Raw genomic sequence first — 25,246 nt, forward strand, 5'->3', positions numbered from 1 at the left:
TAATATCGGCTAAAAATGTGTATATGAACCAAAAATGTGATTTGATCTGAACTAGTCTACCCTAATGGTGATGTTATGCTGGCATGGTTCAACTGTTGTTCAAACTCTACAATAGGGTATAATAATTAAAAAACAATTACAGACAACAACGTGTGGTGCCTGGGCTTCTTCCTGTATATGATTCTATATGGAGAGAAACATAATTAATTTGCCTACGTGTGTCATTCTAGCAGAACTGTATCTCGTGATCTCTATCCCTCTTGAGGGATTAGACATTATGCTGAATTTCAATTTGATGCCTCATGAGGAGATGAATGACAGTTTGGTCTTGCAAACAGTCCTCCCACAGCTCTACAAGTATTTCCTGAACTGATTGTATGTTTCTTTGGAATGGCAGTTTCATCACCTCTCCCATCATCTGCTGATCACCAGTTCTCTTCACTGTAGATTGTTACATCAGATAATGTGATTTAACCAATTACAACCTCGAGTCTTCTTGGGTTTGACGCTACAAGCTTGGCACACCTGTATTTGGGGAGTTTCTCCCATTCTTCTCTGCAGATCCTCTCAAGCTCTATCAGGTTGGGGAGTGTTGCTTCACAGCTATTTTCAGGTCTCTCCAGAGATGTTCAATCAGGTTCAAGTCTGGGCTCTGGCTGGACCACTCAAGGACATTCAGAGACTTGTCCCTAAGCAACTCCTGCATTGTCTTGGCTGTGTGTTTAGGGTCGCTGTCTGGTGAACCTTCGCCCCAGTCTGAGGCCCTGGGCACTCTGGAGCAGTTTTTCATCAAAGATCTACTTGTACTTTTCTAAGTTAATCTTTCCCTCGATCCTGACTAGTCTCCTGGTGCCAGGTTTCCTCCAGATGTGATGCTTGGCATTTGGGCCAAAGAGTTAAATCGTGGTTTCATCTGACCAGAGAATCTTGTTTCTCATGATCTGATAGTCCTTTCGGTGCCTTTTGGCAAAGTCCAAGCGGGCTGTCATGTGCTTTTTACTGAGGAGTGACCTCTGTCTGGCTACTCTACCATAAAGGCCTGATTGGTGGTGGAGTGCTGCAGAGATGGTTGTCCTTCTGGAAGGTTCTCCCATATCCACAGAATAACTCTAGAGCTCTGTCAGAGTGACCATTGGGTTCTTGGTCACCTCCCTGACCAAGGCCCTTCTCGCCCGACTGCTCAGTTTGGCCGGGCGGACAGCTCTAGGAAGAGTCTTGGTGGTTGAAAACTTCTTCCATTTAAGAATGATGGAGGCCACTGTGTTCTTGGGGACATTCAATGCTACAGACATTTTTTGGTACCCTTCCCCAGATCTGTTTCTCAACACAATTCTGTCTCTGAACTCTATGGACAATTCCTTCAACCTCATGGCTTTGTTTTTGCTCTGACATGCACCGTCAACTGTGGGACCTTATATAGACAGGTGTGTGCCTTTCCAAATCATGTCTAATCAATTGAATTTACCACAGGTGGACTCCAATCAAGTTATAGAAACATCTCAAGGATGATCAAAGGAAACAGGATGCACCAGAGCTCAATTTCGAGACTAATAGCAAAGGGTCTGAATACTTATGTAAATACATTTTGAGTTTTTGTTCATTTTCATAAATGTATAAAAACAAAAACATTTTGCTATATCATTATTTGGGTATTGTGTGTAGATTGCTGAGATTGATTTATTTTTACTCCATTTTAGAATAAGGCTGTAACGTAACAATGTGGAAAAAGTCAAGGGGTCTGAATAATTTACGAAGTCACTGTATAAACGGAACAGTACCGGACCCAAAATAGAACCTTGTGGAACGCCACATGTGATGTGTATTTTCTCTGAGGTATGTTCTCCAAGGTTGACAAAAAAACTCTTGACCGATTAAATAGGTCCTAAACCAAATTAGAACTGGACCATAGAAGCCAACCCACCTCTCCGGTCTGTCCAGAAGGACATCACGGTCAACAGTGTTGAATGCAGCACTTAAATCTAAGAGTACAAGGACAGAGAGCTGTTTGGCATCTGTGTTGGCCATTAGATACTTCACCACTTTAACTAAGACTGTCGCTGTGCTGTGTCGGGCACGAAAAAAACAGATTGGAATAATAATTAAAGTTGGCTGAATTTTTGTTTAAGAATGGAAGGTTGGAGATTGACCCAATCTAGCCCTCATACCATCATGGTCAGCTAATCATCCCCAGCTTCCAATTGGATCATTCATCCCCCTCCTCTCCCCTGTAACTATTCCCCAGGTCGTTGCTGTAAATGAGAATGTGTTTTCAGTCAACTTACCTGGTAAAATAAGGTCTAGATAAATAAAATACATTCACGAGAAATGTTCTAACATTGTGATTGCTCTAACATTTAAACATGCCATATCCAATGAGTGTGGGCCACTCTGCCCCAGTGGCATCTGCCTTGAGGTAAACAATGGAAAAACAACCAAATTATTTGTGTTTGTTATATCTGGAGTACTTCTCCTGTCCTATTCGGTGTCCTGTGTGAATGTAAGTGTGCTCTCTCTAATTCTCTCTTTCTCTCTTTCTTTCTCTCTCTCGGAGGACCTGAACCCTAGGACCATGCCTCAGGAAAACCTGACATGATGACTCCTTGCTGTCTCCAGTCCACCTGGCCGTGCTGCTGCTCCAGTTTCCACTGTTCTGCCTGTGATTATTATTATTTGACCATGCTGGTCATTTATGAACATTTGAACATCTTGGCCATGTTCTGTTATAATCTCCACCCGGCACAGCCAGAAGAGGACTGGCCACCCGACATAGCCTGGTTCCTCTCTAGGTTTCTTCCTAGGTTTTGGCCTTTCTAGGGAGTTTTTCCTAGCCACCGTGCTTCTACACCTGCATTGCTTGCTGTTTGGGGTTTTAGGCTGGGTTTCTGTACAGCACTTTGAGATATCAGCTGATGTACGAAGGGCTATATAAATAAATTTGATTTGATTTTGATTTGATTTGATGATTAACGTTACAACCATGTTTTCTGACAGTCTCCAATCCATCAGAATGGTAGGAGATAACTAGAAGGCGGAGTTAAAGGAACATAAATTAGGTTACTCACAATAACCATAGTGACATAGTGACTGCAGCAGCAGCTGAGTGGAGAGGTGTTTCCCCCTGTCTAAACTTGCAACCAAGGGGTTAAAGTCTGTTCCATAAACTCTCCTGTGCTTCAAGAATCTCCTTGTGCAGGCTTTAAATACTGATTTGACCAATCACATTTTACACACAGCCTGCCACTGAGAAAATAACTTACTGCTACTACTACTACTAACCCATAGCTTGCACTGCCTCCTCACACTTTACCACAGCTTCCAGCTAGGTAACACACCACAGCACAGACACGATGGGAACTGTGAGAATGTTACTCTTCTCCGTTATACTGTCACCGTGGGTGCTCTCCTTGACTGGGAAACACTTTAACCAGGACTCAACGCTCCGACTGAAACAACAGGATGTATTGTTCGATAGAGAAGTTTATCTGGAAGCAAGGAGGTCTAAGGTAAGATGTATTTTTTTTTATATCAGTCTTCTTTTCCAGTATTGAAAATAATGCCAAGAGTGAGCAAAGCTGTCATTAAGGCAAAGGGTGGCTACTTTGAAGAATCTTCAACATAAAACATATTTTGATTTGTTTAATTAAACACTTTTTTTTGGTTACTACATGATTCCATATGTATTATTTCATAGTTTTGATGTCTTCACTATTATTCTACAATGTAGGAAATAGTCAAAATAAATAAAAACCCTGGAATGACTGGTACTGTATATATATATATATATATATATATATATATATATATATATATATAAACTATAAAATATATACTATGTAATTAGAGGCAAATAATTACATAACCAGTTGTTTGTTTTATACTTTGAAAACAAATAATCTACTTTCCTTTGAACATTCTATTTTTTGTTGTTGTATGCAAACATTGTCTTATTCATGCATTATTTAACAATGCCTCAGCAATAACAACTGGTCTATATTATTATGTCAGTAGCAACTCAAACCATAGCCATTGGCCTCAGTCCCACTTCACTGTAACAGTCCGATTTGGATGACAGTCCGAGTCTAATTTCTCTATCCCCTAGTCTAATTCCTGCCGGGTGAAATCTGTGCCATCAGGGACTGATTTGAAAGCGGTTGGCTGGGTTGTCTGTCCAGAGCTCCAGACTCAGTCCAGACTCATAGTGATTGTGATTAGTCAGCACAGTAGGGTTCCACTGCCCTAGTATAATGGAGGTTCCACTGCCCTAGTAGAATGGAGGTTCCACTGCCCTAGTAGAATGGAGGTTCCACTGCCCTAGTAGAATGGAGGTTTCACTGCCCTAGTAGAATGGAGGTTCCACTGCCCTAGTAGAATGGAGGTTCCACTGCCCTAGTAGAATGGAGGTTCCACTGCCTTAGTAGAATGGAGGTTCCACTGCCCTAGTAGAATGGAGGTTCCACTGCCCTAGTTGAATGGAGGTTCCACTGCCCTAGTAGAATGGAGTTTCCACTGCCCTAGTAGAATTGAGGTTCCACTGCCCTAGTAGAATGGAGGTTCCACTGCCCTAGTAGAATGGAGTTTCCACTGCCCTAGTAGAATGGAGGTTCCACTGCTCTAGTAGAACGGATGTTCCATTTTGGATAAGCCCTGCTTCAGCTCCCAAGGGGCCCAACTCCTTCTGCTAAGGGGCCAGAGGTCAGAGGTCACCCAGCAAACAGTTGAGGCTCCTTGAATGTCCTTGAATATTAGGTAACATTCCAAAGCTCCTGCTGAACCGAACGCAGTTTGGCATTTATTGATTTGACTCGTGAAGTCATACAATCTTATTTTAAACCTAACCCTAACACTGCGAGCCCTAATGTCTAACCCTAACCTTAAAGCAAAGATTCACCCATATGATGCAAACTCATTATACTGGCTGTATTTCTGCCTGCTTGAACGGAGAATATCTCAGATAGACATGAATCCGGGAATCGATATAACATAATTCAGAAATGCACAAAAACTATACTCAAAATGGGTGAATTGTTCCTTTAAATTAAGACCAAAAAGCACATTTTAGTTTTCATGAATTTTTACAATATAGCCAATTTTACTTAGCAGCTGACCCATCTAGCGGAAAGCGCTGAGTTCTGCCTCAAGGGCTCATGACAATCAGGCTGGTTCCAGTCTGCTGAGCTCCTTTCCAAACAACATGCCTGGTTTAGCTGCCAAGGGGCCAGGATTCAGGGCTCACTCAGCAAACAGTTAACATTCCTATAACTTTGGGTAACATTCCAATGGAGTCCAAATGTAGTTTGGTTGCTGCGGGAGTCTCCAACTGAGTTGAGGTATGAAGCAGTGAACCCCTATCCAAACAGCAGTCCTGTCTCTGAAGCCAAGGGGCCCTGCTTTTCCCCTTGCTAAGAGGCCAGCGCTCAATTCTCACCCAGCAAACAGTTAACGTTCCTATAATGTTAGGTTATGTTGGAGTAAGGTACTGTAGGTAACCAATGGAGTCCCAATGGAGCAGAAGCAGTCTAGGAACTCACAGCAGCCCTGGTCTGGCAGCCAAGAAAACAGTGAATATTTCTACAATGTTAGGCAACTTTCTAATGGAGTCCCCATGGAGCAGAACTGAGATTCCAGTCTGGAGAACTCCCATCCAAACAGTTGCCATGGGGCCCTCCTCCTCCTGCCAAGGAGCCCTCTTCCTCCTCCTGCCAAGGGGCCTTCTTCCTCCTCCTGCCAAGGGGCCCACCTCCTCTTCCAGCCAAGGGGCCCTCCTCCTCCTCCCGCCAAGGGGCCCTCCTCCTCTTCCCGCCAAGGGGCCCTCCTCCTCCTCCCGCCAAGGGGCCCTCCTCCTGCCCAGGGGCCCTCCTCCTCTTCCCGCCAAGGGGCCCTCCTCCTCTTCCCGCCAAGGGGCCCTCCTCCCGCCAAGGGGCCCTCCTCCTCCTCCCCCCAAGGGGCCCTCCTCCTCCTGCCAAGGGGCCCCTCTCCTTCTGCCAAGGGGCCCTCCTCCTCCTGCCAAGGGGCCCCTCTCCTTCTGCCAAGGGGCCAAAAAAGCTCAGGGCTTGAATGTTCCATGGACGTTAGGTAGGCTTAAATTCCAAGGCTCATCCCTGGTTCTGAAGCCAAAGAAGGGGCCAAAGATCAGGGCTCACCCAGAACACAGTTAACATTCCTACAATGTTTAGGTAACATTAAAATGGCACATAACTGAGGTTTCTGTCTGGAGAACTCCAAACAGCACCCCTGGTCCAGATGCCAGGAGGTCATGGGCTCAGGTACTGGAGAACAGGGGGAGTAGTTATTTTACCAGAACAGGCAAGTGAACACCAAGTCATGACTCCTGTGCTCTGCTGGGTTAGGCTTCCAGTGGCTAAATAGTTCAGGGTTAACAGCTACAGTGCCTTGCAAAAGTATTAATCTCCCTTGGCATTTTTCCTATTTTGTTGCATTACAACCTGTAATTCAAATGGATTTTTATTTGGAATTCATGTAATGGACATACACAAAATAGTCCAAATTGTTGAAGTTAAATGAAAAAAATAACATACGAATTTAAAATGAAAAACGGAAAAATGGTGCGTGCATATATAATCACACCCTTTGCTATGAAGCCCCTGAATAAGATCTGGTGCAACCAATTACCTTCAGAAGTTACATAATTAGTTAAATAAAGTCCACCTGTGTACAATCTAAGTGTCACGTGATCTGTCACATGATCTCAGTATTTTTCCACCTGTTCTGAAAGGCCCCAGAGTCGGCAACACCACCAAGCAAGGGGCACCACCAAGCAAGCGGCCCCATGAAGACCAAGGAGCTCTCCAAACAGGTCAGGGACAAAGTTGTGGGGAAGTACAGATCAGGGTTGGGTTATAAAAAAAAATCAGAAACTTTGAACATCACACAGAGCACCATTAAATCCATTATTAAAAAATGTAAAGAATATGGCACCACAACAAACCTGCCAAGAGAGAGCCGCCCACCAAAACTCACGGACCAGGCAAGGAGGACATTAATCAGAGAGGCAACAAAGAGACCAAAGATAACCCTGAAGGAGCTGCAAAGCTCCACAGCGGAGATTGGAGTATCTGTCTATAGGACCACTTTAAGCCGAACACGCCACAGAGCTGGGCTTTACGGAAGAGTGGCCAGAAAAAAGCCATTGCTTGATGAAAGAAATAAGCAAACACGTTTGGTGTTCACCAAAAGGCATGTGGGAGACTCCACAAACATATGGAAGAAGGTACTTTGGTCGAATGACAAAAATTTTGCTTTTTGGTCATCAAGGAAAATGTTAGGTCTGGCACAAACCCAACACCTCTCATCACCCTGAGAACACCATCCCCACAGTGAAGCATGGTAGAAGCTGCATCATGCTGTGGGGATGTTTTTCATTGGCAGGGACTGGTAAACTGGTCCAAACTGAAGGAATGATGGATGGTGCTAAATAAACAGAAATCCTTGAGGGAAACCTGTTTCAGTCTTCCAGAGATTTTACTTGGGATGGAGGTTCACCTTCCAGCAGGACAATAACCCTAAGCATACTGCTAAAGCAACACTCAAGTGGTTTAAGGGAAAACATTTAAATGTCTTGGAATGGCCTTGTCAAAGCCCAGACCTCAATCCAATTGAGAATCTGTGGTATGACTAAAAGATTGCTGTACACCAGCGGAACCCATCCAACTTGAAGGAGCTGGAGCAGTTTTGCCTTGAAGAATGGGAAAAAATCCCAGTGGCTAGATGTGCCAAGCTGATGGAGACATACCCCAAGAGACTTGCAGCTGTAATTTTCTTCAAAAAGGTTGCTCTACAAAGTATTGACTTTGGGGGGGGGGGGGGGGGTGAATAGTTATGCACGCTCAAGTTTTCTGTTGTTTTTATCTTATTTCTTGTTTGTTTCACAAGAAAAAATATTTTGCATCATCAAAGTGCCAGGCATGTTGTGTAAATCAAATTATACAAAGCCCCCTCAATTTTAATTCCAGGTTGTAAGGCATTAAAATAGGAAAAATGCCAAGGGGGGTGAATACTTTTGCAAGCCACTGTATGGGTAAGAGATTCTGGACTGCTGTTATGCTGCAACTGAAATGCCCAGCAATGGAATAATAGAGACTTCTGGAATAAGAATCTAAACAGCTTTTAGATAGTTTTACTAAAAGAAGTGAAGAGTGTATACTCCTGAAAGACACCAAAGTCAAACAATGCTAACAAAACCTCAAAGTTGATGTTTCTGCCAGATGGCTAGAGAAGCTGGAAGATCACAGTACATCTGTGCTCTCCAAAATACAACAACACACTATGACAGAAACATTCAGATCTTCAGGGAAGCCAATATAAAGTACTTGGTGTTACAGTTGCAGTTTCTCCCACCATATGACCAACTGACCATATGAACTGAGAGCTTGCATGCACAGGTATACTATATGTCAAAATTACAGTAACATCCCGAAAATTCCCAGGTTTTACAGAAATCCCGGTTGAAAGATGTCCGAAATAAAGAGGGATTTGGATATCTGGGATTGTGGACTTCAGAAAGAGGAGGACCGAGCAAGCCCCCATTCTCATCAACAAGCCCCATTCTCATCGACAAGTCCCCATTCTCATCTACAAGCCCCCATTCTCATCGACAAGCCCCCATTCTCATCGACAAGCCCCCATTCTCATCGACAAGCCCCCATTCTCATCGACAAGCCCCCATTCTCATCGACAAGGCTGTAGTGGAGAAGGTTGCCTCTACCTTGACTCTGTACCGTAACACCCTATATATAGCCTCTACATTGACTCTGTGATGGTACCCCCTGTATGTAGCCTCCACAATGACTCTGTACCATAACACCCTGTACAGTGCATTGCGAAAGAATTCGGCAGCCTTGAACTTTGCGACCTTTTGCCACATTTCAGGCTTCAAACATAAAGATATAAAACTGTATTTTTTTTGTGAAGAATCAACAACAAGTGGGACACAATCATGAAGTGGAACAACATTTATTGGATATTTCAAACTTTTTTAACAAATCAAAAACTGAAAAATTGGGCGTGCAAAATTATTCAGCCCCCTTAAGTTAATACTTTGTAGCGCCACCTTTTGCTGCAATTACAGCTGTAAGTCGCTTGGGGTATGTCTCTATCAGTTTTGCACCTCGAGAGACTGAAATTTTGTCCCATTCCTCCTTGCAAAACAGCTCGAGCTCAGTGCGGTTGGATGGAGAGCATTTGTGAACAGCAGTTCACGATTGGATTCAGGTCTGGACTTTGACTTGGCCATTCTAACACCTGGATATGTTTATTTTTGAACCATTCCATTGTAGATTTTGCTTTATGTTTTGGATCATTGTCTTGTTGGAAGACAAATCTCCGTCCCAGTCTCAGGTCTTTTGCAGACTCCATCAGGTTTTCTTCCAGAATGGTCCTGTATTTGGCTCCATCCATCTTCCCATCAATTTTAACCATCTTCCCTGTCCCTGCTGAAGAAAAGCAGGCCCAAACCATGATGCTGCCACCACCATGTTTGACAGTGGGGATGGTGTGTTCAGGGTGATGAGCTGTGTTGCTTTTACGCCAAACATAACATCTTGCATTGTTGCCGAAAAGTTCAATTTTGGTTTCATCTGACCAGAGCACCTTCTTCCACATGTTTGGTGTGTCTCCCAGGTGGCTTGTGGCAAACTTTAAACGACACTTTTTATGGATATCTTTAAGAAATGGCTTTCTTCTTGCCACTCTTCCATAAAGGCCAGATTTGTGCAATATACGACTGATTGTTGTCCTATGGACAGAGTCTCCCACCTCAGCTGTAGATCTCTGCAGTTCATCCAGAGTGATCATGGGCCTCTTGGCTGCATCTCTGATCAGTCTTCTCCTTGTATGAGCTGAACGTTTAGAGGGACGGCCAGGTCTTGGTAGATTTGCAGTGGTCTGATACTCCTTCCATTTCAATATTATCGCTTGCACAGTGCTCCTTGGGATGTTTAAAGCTTGGGAAATCTTTTTGTATCCAAATCCGTCTTTAAACTTCTTCACAACAGTATCTCGGACCTGCCTGGTGTGTTCCTTGTTCTTCATGATGCTCTCTGCGCTTTTAACGGACCTCTGAGACTATCACAGTGCAGGTGCATTTATACGGAGACTTGATTACACACAGGTGGATTGTATTTATCATCATTAGTCATTTAGGTCAACATTGGATAATTCAGAGATCCTCACTGAACTTCTGGAGAGAGTTTGCTGCACTGAAAGTAAAGGGGCTGAATAATTTTGCACGCCCAATTTTTCAGTTTTTGATTTGTTAAAAAAGTTTGAAATATCCAATAAATGTTGTTCCACTTCATGATTGTGTCCCACTTGTTGTTGATTCTTCACAAAAAAATTAAGTTTTATATCTTTATGTTTGAAGCCTGAAATGTGGCAAAAGGTCGCAAAGTTCAAGGGGGCCGAATAATTTCGCAATGCACTGTATATAGCCTCCACATTGACTCTGTACCGGTACACCCTGTATATAGCCTCCACATTGACTCTGTACCGTAACACCCTGTATATAGCCTCCACATTGACTCTGTGCCGGTACACCCTGTATATAGCCTCCACATTGACTCTGTACCGGTACACCCTGTATATACCCTCCACATTGACTCTGTACTGTAATACCCTATATATAGCCTCCACATTGACTCTGTACCAGAACCCCCTGTATAAGCCTCCACATTGACTCCGTACCGGTACCCCCTGTATATAGCCTCCACATTGACTATGTACCAGAACCCCCTGTATATAGCCTCCACATTGACTCTGTACCGGTACCCCCTGTATATAGCCTCCACATTGACTCTGTACCAGAACCCCCTGTATATAGCCTCCACATTGACTCTGTACCGGTACCCCCTGTATATAGCCTCCACATTGACTCTGTATAGCCCCCCCCCCCCCCCCCCCCCCCCCCACGGACCTACACATAGAGGACCCACACCGGGAGAACCTACATCCAGGCCACAAACACACACCCCCCTCAACCAATCAACCCCCCCCCCCCCCAAGTCAACCATGCCCACACCCCATTTAGGCCATTTCTCCATCTTTCTCCCTACCTCTCCTTGAGTCTCTCTCCATCCCTCTCACATACTGTATCTTACCATTTAAGCTGAGGGTTATGTTACAGGTATGTAGTTTTCATAAGTGTGTTGGTCTGTTCCCATCTAGAGAGAGGTAGCAGGTCTGTTCCTATCTAGAGAGAGGTAGCAGGTCTGTTCCCATCTAGAGAGAGGTAGCAGGTCTGTTCCCATCTAGAGAGAGGTAGCAGGTCTTTTCCCATCCAGAGAGAGGTAGCAGGTCTGTTCCCATCTAGAGAGAGGTAGCAGGTCTGTTCCCATCTAGAGAGAGGTAGCAGGTCTGTTCCCATCTAGAGAGAGGTAGCAGGTCTGTTCCCATCTAGAGAGAGGTAGCAGGTCTGTTCCCATCTAGAGAGAGGTAGCAGGTCTGTTCCCATCTAGAGAGAGGTAGCAGGTCTGTTCCCATCCAGAGAGAGGTAACAGGTCTGTTCCCATCCAGAGAGAGGTAACAGGTCTGTTCCAATCCAGAGAGAGGTAGCAGGTCTGTTCCCACCCAGAGAGAGTTAGCAGGTCTGTTCCCACCCAGAGAGAGTTAGCAGGTCTGTTCCCACCCAGAGAGAGGTAGCAGGTCTGTTCCCACCCAGAGAGAGGTAGCAGGTCTGTTCCCATCTAGAGAGAGGTAGCAGGTCTGTTCCCATCTAGAGAGAGGTAGCAGGTCTGTTTCCACCCAGAGAGAGGTAGCAGGTCTGTTCCCACCCAGAGAGAGGTAGCAGGTCTGGGAACAGGGAAACAATGAAAAAAAGCAGTGGAACTGTCTTTGAGGTCCAGAGTTGAGTTTGACGGGTCTGCAGTATTAATCCTAAATGTTACTCTACAGTAATAATCCTAAATGTTACTCTACAGTGCTAATCCTAAATGTTACTCTACAGTATTAATCCTAAATGTTACTCTACAGTATTAATCCTAAATGTTACTCTACAGTAATAATCCTAAATGTTACTCCACAGTGCTAATCCTAAATGTTACTCTACAGTATTAATCCTAAATGTTACTCTACAGTGCTAATCCTAAATGTTACTCTACAGTATTAATCCTAAATGTGACTCTACAGTATTAATCCTAAATGTTACTCTACAGTATTAATCCTAACAGTGTTTTTCTACAGTAATAATCCTAAATGTTACTCTACAGTATTAATCCTAAATGTTACTCTACAGTATTAATCCTAAATGTTACTCTACAGTGTTAATCCTAAAAGTGTGACTATTTTCCTCCACTAGAGAGAGGCAGCAGCGTTGTGGCTGGGAGAGGACTATGACTCCAGAATGGTCTTCCTGCCTGCTGATGAACCAGACGATGCCCCAGCCTCAGGTAAGATAGCTACTTTAGCTTTCTTGTTCCTCCCTCCCTGCCTCTTCCTCCCTCCCCTTCTCCCTCTGTCCATACTGGTCTCTCTCTGCCTCTTCATCCCTCTCTGTCTCTTCATTCCTCCTCTTCTCTCTCCATCCATACTGGTCTCTCCCTTTGACTCTCCCTCTCTCCCTGCCTCACTCTCCATCTCTCTCTCTCCCTGCCTCTCTCCCTGTCTTTGACTCCCTGTCTCCCCATGCCTCTCCCTCTCTACCTGCCTCAGTCTTTGTCTCCCTGTCTCCCCATGCCTCTCCCTCTCTACCTGCCTCAGTCTTTGACTCCCTGTCTCCCCATGCCTCTCCCTCTCTACCTGCCTCAGTCTTTGTCTCCCTGTCTATCCATGCCTCTCCCTGCCACTTCCTCTCCCAGACTCACTCTCTTTCTCCTTCCCTCTTCCTCTCCCAGACTCACTCTCTTTCCTGATGTACTGCCTAGCTGTGTGGGGTAGCAAAGGGAACACACAACAGCACTAAATGGAAGCTGTCATGCACCGCGTCTGCCTATGTGTCTGCCTGTGTGTCTTTCTGTCTGTCGGCCTGGGAGAAGACCAGACACACACACACACACACACACACACACACACACACACACACACACACACACACACACACACACACACACACACACACACACACACACACACACACACACACACACACACACCAACGAAAGCAACCTTTGCAACTACAATAGCCTCAAAGTGCTATCTGCATGGCACAAGTAATTGTTCCAACAATTGTTTACAGACAGATTATTTAACTTATTGTGGGTCAGAAGTTTACATACACTAAGTTGACTGTGCCTCTAAACAGCTTGGAAAATTCCAGAAAATGATGTCATGGCTTTAGAAGCTTCTGATAGGCTAATTGACATCATGTGGATGTATTTCAAGGCCTACCTTCAAACTCAGTGCATCTTTGCTTGACATCATGGGAAAATCAAAAGAAATCAGCCAGACTTTCACAAGTCTGGTTCATCCTCGGGAGCAATTTCCAAAATACTGAAGGTACCACGTTCATCTGTACAAACAATAGTACGCAAGTATAAACACTATGGGACCACCCAGCCATCATACCGCTCAGGAAGGAGATGCGTTCTGTCTCCTAGAGATGAATGTACTTTGGTGTGAAAAGTGCAAATCAATCCCAGAACAACAGCAAAGGACCTTGTGAAGATGCTGCAGGAAACAGGTACAAAATTATCTATATTCACAGTAAAACGAGTCCTATATCGACATAACCTGAAAGGCCACTCACCAAGGAAGAAGCCACTGCTCTAAAACCGCCATAAAAAACGCCAGACTACGGTTTGCAACTGCACATGGGGACAAAGATGGTACCTTTTGGAGAAATGTCCTCTGGTCTGATGAAACAAAATAGAACTGTTTGGCCATAATGACCATTGTTATGTTTGTAGGAAAAAGGGGAGGCTTGCAAGCCGAAGAACACCATCCCAACCGTGAAGCACGGGGGTGGCAGCATCATGTTGTGGAGGTGCTTTGCTGCATCTATCCATCCATCCATCCATCTATCCATCCATCCACCCACCCATGACATCCACCCATCCATCCACCCATGACATCCATCCATCTATCCATCCATCCATCCATCCATCCATCCATCCATCCACCCATCCATCCATGACATCCATCCATTCATCCATCCATTCATCCATCCATCCACCCATGACATCCATCCATCATGTGTGTTCTGTGTCTCCAGAGCTGCCCACATGCCTGCTGTGTGTGTGTCTGACCGGCTCTGTGTACTGTGAGGAAGTTGTTCCTGAGATGACTGCTGTGCCCACCCTGCCCAAGGAGACTGCCTACCTCTACGCCCGCTATAACAAGATCAACAAGATCACCAATAAAGACTTTGCAGAAATCGGTGAGTCGGGGTTGAAACATACAGGAAGTTAATAGATATGAAGTTCACTGATTTCACCAAATGTCCTGGTTGGAGGATTCTCTCCTTGCTTATTTTCACCTGAAGCCAGATATCTTATATATATCTATCTATATATCACATATCTGGGATATATCTATCTATATATCATATATCTGGGATATACAGGATTTCTAGAAACCTGGGAAGTAAAACTACTGGAACATGTCCAATATATATACAACTACTGGAACATGCCCTACATATATAATACTACTGAACATGTCCAACATATACAATACTACTGGAACATGCCCTACATATATAATACTACTGAACATGTCCAACATATACAATACTACTGGAACATGCCCTACATATACAGAGGAATATTCATTCAGGGATGAAAGAAAGATAACAGATGGATATTTTCTTGGCCTCGCGGAGGGTCTGTAGACATCTAAATGCTTCCTTTATTTGGGCATTTGTTTGTGTTTGTGGATGTTATGTGGGCCCCTCGAGGCCCGGCCCTGGCCCTTTACTGACATAAGTAGAGGCACATCTGGATTTAAAGTTGGCGAGACGGAATGTCTGGCAAACTCTCTCGGTCTCTATCCCGGTTTTAGATTTACACTGCAGAAGTTTAAACTCCCAGAAGGGTAGTTCTGAATCATCCATATTTCTGTGTGTACATTTGAAAAATAGTCAAAACATTGCATAACTTACTTTATTTACAGATAAACCATTCCTATCAGAGCATGAGGGCTATAGCTTAGCAGTGCCTTGTGTTAGATAAAACAGCATTTTCTCAATTTTACAACCTCTGATCGACAATTAAGTTATATTCTTCTCCAATCTATTTTATGCCAGAGACTCTGAAGAGGATCATCCTGACAGAGAACCTGATCTCTGAACTTATGTTCTATTCTGATTCTAGAATTAGAGTATGTTCTTTGTCCTACGTTCTATTCCATCTTATCTCCAGTGACTCTGAAGAGTATCAACCTGACGGGAACCTGATCTATGAATTTATATTCTATTCCATCTTATCTCCAGAGACTCTGAAGAGGATCGACCTAACAGGGAACCTGATCTCTGAACTTATGTGCTATTCTGATTCGAGAATTAGTGTATGTTCTTTGTCCTACGTTCTATTCCATTTTATCTCCAGTGACTCTGAAGAGAATCGACCTGACGGGAAACCTGATCTCTGAGATCCAGGACGGAGCGTTCTCCAAGCTTACCCTATTGGAGGAACTCAATTTGGCTGAGAACCATCTGGTCAAGCTGCCCATGCTGCCCGGCAAGCTCACAACCTTCAACGCCAACCACAATCAGCTCAAAACCAAAGGGGTCAAGGCCAACGCCTTCAAGGTATGTTTCAGTGTATTATACTCCCATGTGGTGTATTAAGATACTCAACAACAACGTTTCCATCCCACTGGAATCTTTGTCGGGTAAGACAGTTCAAGACGCTGCGGGATTGTGTATCTAGCTACAATGTAAGCCACCTTGGGTGCTTGACTGTGGCTCGTCAGGTGGCTGCGTTTCCAGGACTGCCCTCTTAACATACCCTAGCATGTTGGAAGGATGGAGTTGTAAAAAGGAATGAGAAATAATCCTTGTATACGGACTATTAAAAGTGCAAGAGGATATTTCAAGATGGATCATCATCAGCATATATTTAGAATATAATATATCTGGCGGCAGCGTGGCCTACTGGTTAGAGTGTTGGAGCTGTAACTGGAAGGTTGCAAGTTCAAATCCCCGAGCTGACAAGGTACAATTCTGTCAATCTGCCCTTGAACAGGCAGTTAACCCACTGTTCCTAGGCCGTCATTGAAAATAAGAATTAGTTAATTAATTCTTAACTGACTTGCCTCGTTAAATAAAAAAATGTAATAAGGTTGGTGATTTGTGCTCTGTCTTTTGGTGCAGAAACTGAGGCAGCTGGTTAACCTGTTCCTCGGAGACAATGAGCTGGAGGCCGTGCCAGTGATCCCTGAGACCGTCCGCATTATTCACCTACAGGTCAGTACCACACACTAGACTCAGACTTGACACTACAGAATGAGTTCAAAATGGCATGCATAGGAGTCTGAGTTTATCCTGACAGAGGTAGCGAAGTTTCAGAAACTTTTTGAAAGTTTCCCAAAAATCTGAGCTCTGATGAACTGAACTGCTTGTCCTGACCAGGAAAAAGTATTGAAATGGTCAAATAGCTCTGCTGTCTTTATGTTGGTCAAAAAGCACTGCTCTCTGAGTGCTGTCTTGGGGCCTGAGTTTCTCCTGACTAGGATAGCTCTAATGTCTGGGCCCTGAGTTTCTCCTACTCATACATGATCAAGAAAAACTCCTAGAGCAGGGACTACCCTTACCCAGAGATGGGCAACTGATGGCCCAGAACTCGGAATTTACTGTTGAGAGTAGAGGCTACTGGCTACTGGTAAAATGCATTTAATTAATAAGAGAGTTAAAGCTGCAATGTGTCACTTTTTGGTCGACTTGACCAAATTCACATAGATATGTGTTTTTATAGATCTGTCATTCTCATTGAAAGCAAGTTTAAGAAGTGGTAGATCTGTTTTATGTGCAGTATTTCTATGCTTCCCATCCTCAAGTTTAGTTTTTACTTTTGGTTTTGTCCACCAGCTTGAAACAGAATAAAATACAATATGTTTGTTTATGGAAAATATATTTCACAGTTGTTTAGATGGTACAATAATTCTCTACACTGATTTTGTCACATAAACTGACATTTTTGCAACCAGGAAATGGCGGAGCTATTTCTGCATATTGCACCTTTAAGTACTTTAACCACACAAATAGTTTGATTGCACAAATCACTTGACTGCATGTGTGTGTATGGATGTGCGTGTGCAGACCCTCGAACCACTGCGGTCCCACGTGATTCATTACCCCATCAAAGTTGCCCATCCCTGTCCTAGAGTAATAGTGATCCTGCTCTTCATCTCTCTTTTCTCTGCCATACAGAACAACAACATCACTGATGTCACCTCCGACACGTTCTGTAATGGCAACAACACGTACTACATCAGACCCAACCTGATAGAGGTGAGGTTGGATGGGAACCCAGTGCTGCTGTCCAAGTCCCCCGACAGCTTCACCTGCCTCAAGTCTCTCCCCGTCGGAAAATACCGCTAAACAAAAGACTCCCTGGGGAAAGGGATTTCGCTAACTTTTCCAAAATTCCCAGGTTTTCCAGAAATCCTAGTTGGAGGAGTCCTGGAATCAGTAGGGAATAAACAGGGAATCCGGAATAGTCCAAACAGGATTTCTGTATAACTAGGGGATTTAGGAAAAGTTTTCCAACGTTAATGGACTTCCTGGTTATTAAATAACATTACAGTAGTAAAACAGATTCTACAGGGCTTTCAGCAAGACAGACACATACAACGCAATTCCCTATTCTACTTGACGAAGACAAGACCATCTGATAAGACTGGTCGTCTACACAATTACATTCCATTTCTGTCTGAACGTTTCTTCTGTAAAAAATTGTGCCCAGGTCTTTCAGAAGGCTAGTGGATTGGGACTGAAACGTTAGCGTGTCCCATTAGCAAGCTACGTCAGGCTTCCTCTCTGCGTGGGTTCTGATTTCATTTCCTTTACGTTTAGACTGGTCTTGAACATAAACTTGAACACATGAGCTAAATGGTCTGAAGCCTTTGTAAATACACCTTTTATTCTGCTTCTGCATAATGTATGAATTATGACTTCTTCAAAATGTTGAGTCAAGCTTTTGGCTTTCTGAATTCTGTGAATTACCTTCATGTAAACTGGTTCTTAAGTAGAAGTTGACAATACATGTATCTTTGAAATACGTAGCCTGTAGTAATGTGAACCTAATGTGTCTCAAAATCGTAAGCTTTGATATTGAAATGGTGGAATCAGACATGGTATGATCCTTTTCTAAAGTCCTTTTAGAAAAGGATCATTAGGAATTATTACCTGTGATTATTACCTGTGATTATTACCTGTGGTTATTACCTGTAGTTATTACCTGTGGTTATTACCTGTGGTTATTACCTGTGGTTATTACATGTGATTATTACATGCGATTATTACCTGTGATTATTACATGAGATTACTACATGTGATTATCACATGCGATTATTACCTGTGATTATTACATGAGATTACTACCTGTGGTTATTACATGTGATTACTACATGTGATTATTACATGCGATTATTACCTGTGATTATTACATGAGATTACTACATGTGATTATCACATGCGATTATTACCTGTGATTATTACATGAGATTACTACCTGTGATTATTACATGAGATTACTACCTGTGGTTATTACATGTGATTATCACATGCGATTATTACCTGTGATTATTACATGAGATTATTACATGTGATTATTACCTGTGATTATTACCTGTGATTATTACCCGTGGTTATTACATGCGATTATTACCTGTGATTATTACCTGTGATTATTACCTGTGGTTAATACCTGTGATTACTACCTGGGGTTAATACCTGCGATTATTACCTGTGATTATTACCTGTGATTATCACTTGTGATTTTCACCTGTGATTATTACCTGTGATTCTGACCTGTACACTAAAATCCCAGAAATTGTATTTGACCGTGGCTGTGTTTTTATACATTTTAATACAATTAAAATACTTTAAAAAAATTAAACCCTGCATGAACGTCAACCAAACAGAAACCCAGTTTGTTTTTCTGAGTGTAATTTGTAAACAACAACAACCATTTACATTGACACGGTATAGAGAAGGGATAACTTTCTCCACGATAACTATGAACTGCAAGGATTGCAAATATCTACGGTTTTAATAGTTTACCACACATTCAAATAGTGAAGACCTGGGTAAATGATGTTACTTTAAGCCAGCCAACTTGGCAGACACCACCACTACACTACAGTATAACAGCACATCACCAGAACTATTTCCACTGATATACAGTATAACAGCACATCACCAGAACTATTTCCACTGATATACAGTATAACAGCACATCACCAGAACTATTTCCACTGATATACAGTATAACAGCACATCACCAGAACTATTTCCACTGATATACAGTATAACAGCACACCATCAGAACTATTTCCACTGATATACAGTATAACAGCACACCACCAGAACTATTTCCACTGATATACAGTATATATATATATATATAGGTTATAAGAGGTAGGCTAGGTTATAAAAGGCTATAAAAGGTTGACTAGGCTGTAGGAGGTAGGCTAGGCTATATGAGGTTATAGGAGGTAGGCTAGGTTATAAGTGGTAGGCTAGGATATAAGAGGCTATGAGAGGTAGGCTAGGCTAGGCTATACGAGGTAGAATAGGCTATACGATTATATTAGAGGTATGCTTGGATATAGGAGGTAGGCTAGGGTTTAAGAGGTAGGCTGTGCTATATGAGGTAGACTAGGCTATAAGAGGTTATTTCTTTATACCTTTATTTAACTAGGCAAGTCAGTTAAGAACAAATTCTTATTTTCAATTACGGCCTAGGAACAGTGGGCTAACTGCCTGTTCGGGGGAAGAACGACAGATTTGTACCTTGTCAGCTCTTTGCAACCTTCCGGTTACTAGTCCTAGCCAACGCTCTAACCACTAGGCTACCCTGCCGCCCCGGTTATAAGAGGTAGGTTAAGGTTAAAAGAGGTTGGCTAGGCTATAAGAGGTAAGCAAGGATATAGGAGGTTGGATAGGCTATAAGAGGTAGGCTAGGTTATAAGAGGTTGGCTAGGCTACAAGAGGTTGGCTAGGTTATAAGAGGTAGCCTAGGCTATAAGAGGTAAGCAAGGATATAGGAGGTTGGCTAGGGTATACAAGGCTAAAAGAGGTTGGCTATAGGAGGTTGGCTAGGGTATAAGAGGCTATAAGAGATTGGCTGGGTTAGAAGAGGTAGACTACGTTATAAGAGGTAGGCCAGGGTATAAGAGGTTTCTTAGGCTATATGATGATATAAAGGTAGGCTAGGCTATAAGAGGCTATAAGAGGTAGGCTAGGCTATTGGAGGTAGGCTAGGTTATAAGAGGCTATAAGAGGTATGCTAGAGGGTCAGTAGGTCCTCTTAACAGAGAAGTAGAGGTTCAGTAGGTCCTCTTAACAGAGAAGTAGAGGGTCAGTAGGTCCTCTTAACAGAGAAGTAGAGGGTCAGTAGGTCCTCTTAACAGAGAAGTACAGGGTCAGTAGGTCCTCTTAACAGAGAAGTAAAGAGGGTCAGTAGGTTCTCTTAACAGAGAAGTAGAGGGTCAGTAGGGCCTCTTAATAGAGAAGTATAGAGGGTCAGTAGGTCTTCTTAACAGAGAAGTATAGAGGGTCAGTAGGTCCTCTTAACAGAGAAGTAGAGGGTCAGTAGGTCCTCTTAACAGAGAAGTAGAGGGTCAGTAGGTCCTCTTAACAGAGAAGTACAGGGTCAGTAGGTCCTCTTAACAGAGAAGTAGAGGGTCAGTAGGTCCTCTTAACAGAGAAGTAGAGGGTCACTAGGCCCTCTTAACAGAGAAGTAGAGGGTCAGTAGGCCCTCTTAACAGAGAAGTATAGCGGGTCAGTAGGTCCTCTTAACAGAGAAGTATAGAGGGTCAGTAGGTCCTCTTAACAGAGAAGTAGAGGGTCAGTAGGCCCTCTTAACAGAGAAGTAGAGGGTCAGTAGGTCCTCTTAACAGAGAAGTATAGAGGGTCAGTAGGTCCTCTTACAGAGAAGTAGAGGGTCGGTAGGTTCTCTTAACAGAGAAGTAGAGGGTCAGTAGGCCCTCTTAACAGAGAAGTAGAGGGTCAGTAGGCCCTCTTAACAGAGAAGTAGAGGGTCAGTAGGTCCTCTTAACAGAGAAGTAGAGGGTCAGTAGGCCCTCTTAACAGAGAAGTATAAGGAGTCAGATGGTCCGAACTGACTTCAAAAAGCTCAAATCGCTCAGCAACAGGACAGACCAAATGTTTTCTGAAGAAGAGAAAACTTTTGATGCCGTTTCTATTTGGAAGGAGCAGATCTGTTGAAATCTCCAGATTGAAGTTGATAAATTCACTAAAGTAAACATATGTCTATAAACTTAATACTCACTCAGGATTCAGCAATAAAATGGCTTAAATCTATGGCTACTTTTCCACTACTGGGCAAATATAACTAGAGAGATGATGCCAAGTCTCTGGTCAAGCCAAACACAAAGGTTACTTCCCAAATTGTTCCCTATTCCCTACATAGTGCACTAATTCTGAAGGGCCCATTATCCCATATTGCATCTTATTCCCTACATAGTGCACTACTTTTTACCAGGGCCCCTGCACACTATTCCCTATATAGTGCCCTTCTTTTGACCAAACCCCTATGGGCCCTGGTCAAAAGTAGTACACTACATAGGGAAAAGGGTGCCATTTGGGATGCGTCAGAGAACAGTCTCCCAGCAACACAGACTTCGGTTCTCATGAGATCGGTTCTCATCAAACAACAGCCTGTAGATTTAACTCTAACCTGGGCAGTGAGCCGACTAACCAGAACCAATGTTATACACAGCCGCCCTCTGATCCTGCTCCGATGTTGAAAGCAGTGTTCTTCTCATATAATAGTGTTTAGTAGAGAACTAATTAAACTAAATAAACGTCAACAAATGAACTGAACAACTACTACAACAGCCTCATTTCGGGGTTGTTTCATGTTTAACATTTACAGATGACGTGGACCTATTAGGAGCTCTGTATCATTATGACGTGGACCAATAAGGAGGTCTGTATCATTATGACGTGGACCAATAAGGAGGTCTGTATCATTATGACGTGGACCAATAAGGAGGTCTGTATCATTATGACGTGGATCAATAAGGATGTCAATATCATCAAATCAAATCAAATCAAATCAAATGTTATTTGTCACAAACACATGGTTAGCAGATGTTAATGCGAGTGTAGCGAAATGCTTGTGCTTCTAATTCCGACAATGCAGTAATAACCAACAAGTAATCTAGCTAACAATTCCAAAACTACTACCTTATGGACACAAGTGTAAGGGGATAAAGAATATGTACATAAAGATATATGAATGAGTGATGGTACAGAGCGGCATAGGCAAGATACAGTAGATGGTATTGAGTGCAGTATATACATATGAGATGAGTATGTAAATAAAGTGGCATAGTTAAAGTGGCTAGTGATACATGTATTACATGAAGATGCAGTAGATGATATAGAGTACAGTATATACATATACATATGAGATGAATAATGTAGGGTATGTAAACATTATATTAGGTAGCATTGTTTAAAGTGGCTAGTGATATATTTTACATAATTTCCCATCAATTCCCATTATTAAAGTGGCTGGAGTTGAGTCAGTGTGTTGGCAGCAGCCACTCAATGTTAGTGGTGGCTGTTTAACAGTCTGATGGCCTTGAGATAGAAGCTGTTTTTCAGTCTCTCGGTCCCAGCTTTGATGCACCTGTACTGACCTCGCCTTCTGGATGATAGCGGGGTGAACAGGCAGTGGTTGTTGTCCTTGATGATCTTTATGGCCTTCCTGTGACATCGGGTGGTGTAGGTGTCCTGGAGGGCAGGTAGTTTGCCTCCGGTGATGCGTTGTGCAGACCTCACTACCCTCTGGAGAGCCTTACGGTTGTGGGCGGAGCAGTTGCCGTACCAGGCGGTGATACAGCCCGACAGGATGCTCTCGATTGTGCATCTGTAGAAGTTTGTGAGTGCTTTTGGTGACAAGCCACATTTCTTCAGCCTCCTGAGGTTGAAGAGGCGCTGCTGCGCGTTCTTCACGATGCTGTCTGTGTGGGTGGACCTATTCAGTTTGTCCGTGATGTGTACGCCGAGGACCTTAAAACTTACTACCCTCTCCACTACTGTTCCATCGAAGTGGATAGGGGGGTGTTCCCTCTGCTGTTTCCTGAAGTCCACAATCATCTCCTTAGTTTTGTTGACGTTGAGTGTGAGATTATTTTCCTGACACCACACTCCGAGGGCCCTCACCTCCTAACTGTAGGCCGTCTCGTCGTTGTTGGTAATCAAGCCTACCACTGTTGTGTCGTCCGCAAACTTGATGATTGAGTTGGAGGCGTGCGTGGCCACGCAGTCGTGGGTGAACAGGGAGTACAGGAGAGGGCTGGGCACGCACCCTTGTGGGGCCCCAGTGTTGAGGATCAGCGGGGTGGAGATGTTGTTGCCTACCCTCACCACCTGGGGGCGGCCCGTCAGGAAGTCCAGTACCCAGTTGCACAGGGCGGGGTCGAGACCCAGGGTCTCGAGCTTGATGACAAGTTTGGAGGGTACTATGGTGTTAAATGCTGAGCTGTAGTCGATGAACAGCATTCTCACATAGGTATTCCTCTTGTCCAGATGGGTTAGGGCAGTGTGCAGTGTGGTTGAGATTGCATCGTCTGTGGACCTATTTGGGCGGTAAGCAAATTGGAGTGGGTCTAGGGTGTCAGGTAGGGTGGAGGTGATATGGTCCTTGACTAGTCTCTCAAAGCACTTCATGATGACGGAAGTGAGTGCTGATTAAAAGCAGTGGTTTGGGCTTTCAGTTTCACGCGAATGCTGCCATCAATCCAAGGTTTCTGGTTTGGGAATGTTTTAATCGTTGCTATGGGAACGACATCTTCAACGCACGTTCTAATGAACTCGCTCACCGAATCAGTGTATTCGTCAATGTTGTTGTCTGACGCAATACGAAACATATCCCAGTCCACGTGATGGAAGCAGTCTTGGAGTGTGGAATCAGATTGGTCGGACCAGCGTTGAACAGACCTCAGCGCGGGAGCTTCTTGTTTGACGTGGACCTATAAGGAGGTCTATATCATTATGATGTGGACCAATAAGGAGGTCTATATCATATAGGTTGTACCCTGTTTCCCAACTCAACAACACATTTCCCAAATATGACAACAAAGATATGGACGGAGAGAAAGCCAGTACACCTCAACAAAACGGGGAGGCTTTGGAATTCATTATTCAATATAGTCTTTACCCAGACACACATTATTCAACACAGTCTTTACCCAGAACCACATTATTCAATATAGTCTTTACCGAGACACACATTATTCAACATAGTCTTTACTCAGACACACATTTCCAGAAATCCTGGATCTCTGTCCTGTCCATGACAATGTTCAGATCACAGTATCAATTAACCAAATCATATCAACAAATAAACATATGATAGACAGAAATGATAATCACTCAACAAAGGCAGGCTATGGTCTATAATCACATCATGTGTCTATAATCACATCATGTGTCTATAATCACAACATTGGTCTATAATCACAACATTGGTCTATAATCACAACATTGATCTATAATCACAACATTGATCTATAATCACAACATGTGTCTATAATCACATCATGTGTCTATAATCACATCATGTGTCTATAATCACATCATGTGTCTATAATCACATCATGTGTCTATAATCACATCATGTGTCTATAATCACAACATTGGTCTATAATCACATCATGTGTCTATAATCACAACATGTGTCTATAATCACATCATGTGTCTATAATCACATCATGTGTCTATAATCACATCATGTGTCTATAATCACAACATTGGTCTATAATCACATCATGTGTCTATAATCACAACATGTGTCTATAATCACATCATGTGTCTATAATCACATCATGTGTCTATAATCACATCATGTGTCTATAATCACATCATGTGTCTATAATCACAACATGTGTCTATAATCACATCATGTGTCTATAATCACAACATTGGTCTATAATCACATCATGTGTCTATAATCACATCATGTGTCTATAATCACATCATGTGTCTATAATCACATCATGTGTCTATAATCACATCATGTGTCTATAATCACATCATGTGTCTATAATCACAACATTGGTCTATAATCACATCATGTGTCTATAATCACATCATGTGTCTAT

At 43.1% G+C, this 25,246-nt stretch overlaps 1 protein-coding gene across 1 annotated transcript; it reads left to right on the forward strand.

Moving 5' to 3' along the window:
• The first annotated feature begins 3,103 nt into the window (after positions 1 to 3,103).
• On the forward strand, positions 3,104 to 19,036 carry LOC110494840 (mimecan). The gene is made up of 6 exons (XM_021570164.2): positions 3,104 to 3,503; positions 12,308 to 12,398; positions 14,159 to 14,323; positions 15,492 to 15,694; positions 16,259 to 16,351; positions 17,315 to 19,036. Exons 1-6 carry the CDS (start codon positions 3,348 to 3,350, stop codon positions 17,483 to 17,485), a joined length of 879 nt encoding a protein of 292 aa, XP_021425839.2. The 5' UTR covers positions 3,104 to 3,347; the 3' UTR covers positions 17,486 to 19,036.
• Positions 19,037 to 25,246: the final 6,210 nt, after the last annotated feature.

This window comes from Oncorhynchus mykiss, chromosome 17 (genome assembly GCF_013265735.2).
Source record: "Oncorhynchus mykiss isolate Arlee chromosome 17, USDA_OmykA_1.1, whole genome shotgun sequence".
Lineage (NCBI taxonomy): Eukaryota > Metazoa > Chordata > Actinopteri > Salmoniformes > Salmonidae > Oncorhynchus > Oncorhynchus mykiss.

Coding starts and splice junctions, on each gene's coding strand:
- LOC110494840 (XM_021570164.2), top strand. CDS start 3,348: ATGGGAACTGTGAGAATGTTACTCTTCTCCGTTATACTGTCACCGTGG. Junction 3,504..12,307: donor TGGAAGCAAGGAGGTCTAAG/GTAAGATGTATT, acceptor TTCCTCCACTAG/AGAGAGGCAGCAGCGTTGTG. Junction 12,399..14,158: donor AGACGATGCCCCAGCCTCAG/GTAAGATAGCTA, acceptor CTGTGTCTCCAG/AGCTGCCCACATGCCTGCTG.